General features: G+C 37.2%; 1 protein-coding gene and 1 long non-coding RNA gene across 2 annotated transcripts in view; one reads left to right on the top strand and one right to left on the bottom strand.

The window, feature by feature from the left end:
- Nucleotides 1-6: 6 nt before the first annotated feature.
- LOC109582586 (uncharacterized) lies at nt 7-904 on the bottom strand. Its single transcript, XR_002185159.1, has 4 exons — nt 774-904; nt 581-721; nt 132-171; nt 7-84 (listed from the first exon to the last, which is right to left on the bottom strand). It is a non-coding gene; the product is annotated as an uncharacterized LOC109582586 (long non-coding RNA).
- Nucleotides 905-2,207: 1,303 nt separating this feature from the next.
- Nucleotides 2,208-2,272, top strand: part of LOC109582583 (uncharacterized) — a 778-nt gene continuing 713 nt past the window's right edge. The window contains exon 1 of the mRNA XM_019997346.1: nt 2,208-2,248. Within this exon, the coding sequence (XP_019852905.1) occupies nt 2,208-2,248 (41 nt within the window). The remainder of the gene's footprint in view (nt 2,249-2,272) is intronic.

Below are 2,272 nucleotides of genomic sequence, written 5' to 3'. Positions count from 1 at the left end.
CTGCTTCTCTCCCACCAGTTTACAAGCTTTACCAATATCACGACACAATTCATCCAATCTCTGAACACACTTGCACTATAACACCTAATAAGGACATTGTGATGTCATATGATGTCACATGACAGGCTTACCTTCAGATACATCAGTTAGTTGTATCACATTAATAAATTCCTAAACAATTTTAATTAGAATTTTGTTGCTATGGTAACATGGCCGGAGCCACAAAATTAAAAGTGGTTTGGCCAAAATTCTGAATTTAACAAACAATAAATTGGCAATAGCAAATAATAAGGAATGAGAGAAAGAATGCAAGCAACATAATCATAAAGACAATGTTCAGAATTTACAGCTGTAGCTAACTACAGTTTACAGTCTATGGCCTTAGTGCAAATTAGCGGCACGTTCACTGCACTAAATACCAAATTTATTAATGTAATCACTAATTTTTATTAATGTTAATTAATCACGACAGACCACACCTATTACTTTTTTGGCTAGCTGAAAAAGTGGTACGGCCAAAACCTTACTGGCCTTACTCTGGGCCTTACCGGTGGCTCCAGCCATGTATGGTAACACGCACCTCTCCCTTGGCCCATTGGTAGACTACTTCAGTTAAACCAAATTTGAATTCTCTTTGATAATCTTCAACTGATGCTTGTAAACCAAATGATATTTCAACTTCAGCAATCTCCTTAGCAACACTAAGAATATGATCCATACCCTATACAGTAACAATGAGTCATTCAGAGAATGTGGAATTCAATTCTATTCACTTGCTTCAATCTGTCGGTAAGAGACGGGTCACTGCAGTGACTCTAAAAATAATAACAAAATTAATTAACTTATACACAAGATCAAGGTTAGGTTTCCAAAAATTTGAAAAATATCCAAGGCTATAGCCTTGGGTATGTTCCAAAAAATGATTCCAAAATCACCCCCAATTTTTATTACATTTTCTGATACATATTGATGTCCTTATGCTGTGTAGAAAGTTTGAGGTGATTCCGACTTCAATTTTTCAAGTTACGGCTATTAAAAAAAAACGTCAAAAATCTGAAAAATACCCAAGACTATAGTCCATGGTTTTTTCCAAAAAATGGCCAAAAAATGATCCCCAACTTTTATTACATTTTCTGATACATATTGATGTCCTTATGCTGTGTAGAAAGTTTGAGGCAAATCAAACAAGTAAAGTTGTTCATAAGTATTGTATATTTTGTTGATTGTATGCATGTGCAGTATTAATATTCTTTTAATTTTATTTATATTTGAAGGGACACGACAAAGGGCCTGAGGAGTTTTCAGGATTAATAAAGAAGCTGCTTGAAGCAAGACTGGAGTTCCGTCTCTCGATACTTGGTACCCATACTCAGGATATTATGAAGCATTGTGAGAGTGGTAGCCCAACCGAGCCCAACTGACTTAGTGTACTTTGATTTCAAGAAGGCTTTCGATTCAGTGCCCCACTCTATTCTCCTTGGGTATTACTGGGCCACTGTGGTGTTGGTTTAGAGATTACTTGGCTTGCCGCCAGCATTTTGTGAGTATTGATGGGTATTCTACTATTCTTCTACCTTGTTACCTGTAAAGTCAGGAGTTCCCCAGGGGAGTATCCTAGGGCCCCTCCTTTTCCTGGTGTTTATTAATGATGATATACCCATTTACCCAATGTCATCTCATACTCAGAATTGTACTTGTTTGCTGATGACTCCAAACTACAGCAGGATTCTTCCTCCTCTCTCTTACAAAAAGATATACATGTGTAGATTCATTAGTGGAATGGTCAAATAAAATCTCTCTCTCTTTGAACACACAGAAATGTGCCGCTATTAGATTCTCATTTTCCACTGGTTCAGGCTGAATCTCATAGGGATCTTGGAGTCTTGGTTAGAGGGGACCACTCATGGTGTGACCATTATTCCCACATTTGTTCAAAAGCTTACTCATCCCTTTATATGATAAAGAGGGCTTTTACTACTGCAGATGCATCTATCAAAAGGAGGCTGTATATCTCACTGGTACGGTCAAAGCTTATATACTGTTCTCAATTGTGGCAGCCATATCTGAAGAAAGACATATTGATATTGGAAAGGGTACAACGCCGGGCAACGAAATACATTCTGGGAGACTACTCCTCCTCATATAGGGAACGATTATTGGCTCTAGATCTACTTCCTCTTATGTATTGGTTGGAATTAAACGATCTAATGTATCTAGTCAATGCCCTTAAAAACCCATCTGATAATATGTCAATTCTTCAATTTGTCTCCTT

The sequence above is a fragment of the Amphimedon queenslandica genome, unplaced genomic scaffold (assembly GCF_000090795.2).
Source record: "Amphimedon queenslandica unplaced genomic scaffold, v1.1 AMPQUscaffold_13374, whole genome shotgun sequence".
Classification (NCBI taxonomy): domain Eukaryota; kingdom Metazoa; phylum Porifera; class Demospongiae; order Haplosclerida; family Niphatidae; genus Amphimedon; species Amphimedon queenslandica.
Note: the sequence above shows the minus strand (reverse complement) of the source record. Positions and strands in the feature narration are given on the sequence as shown.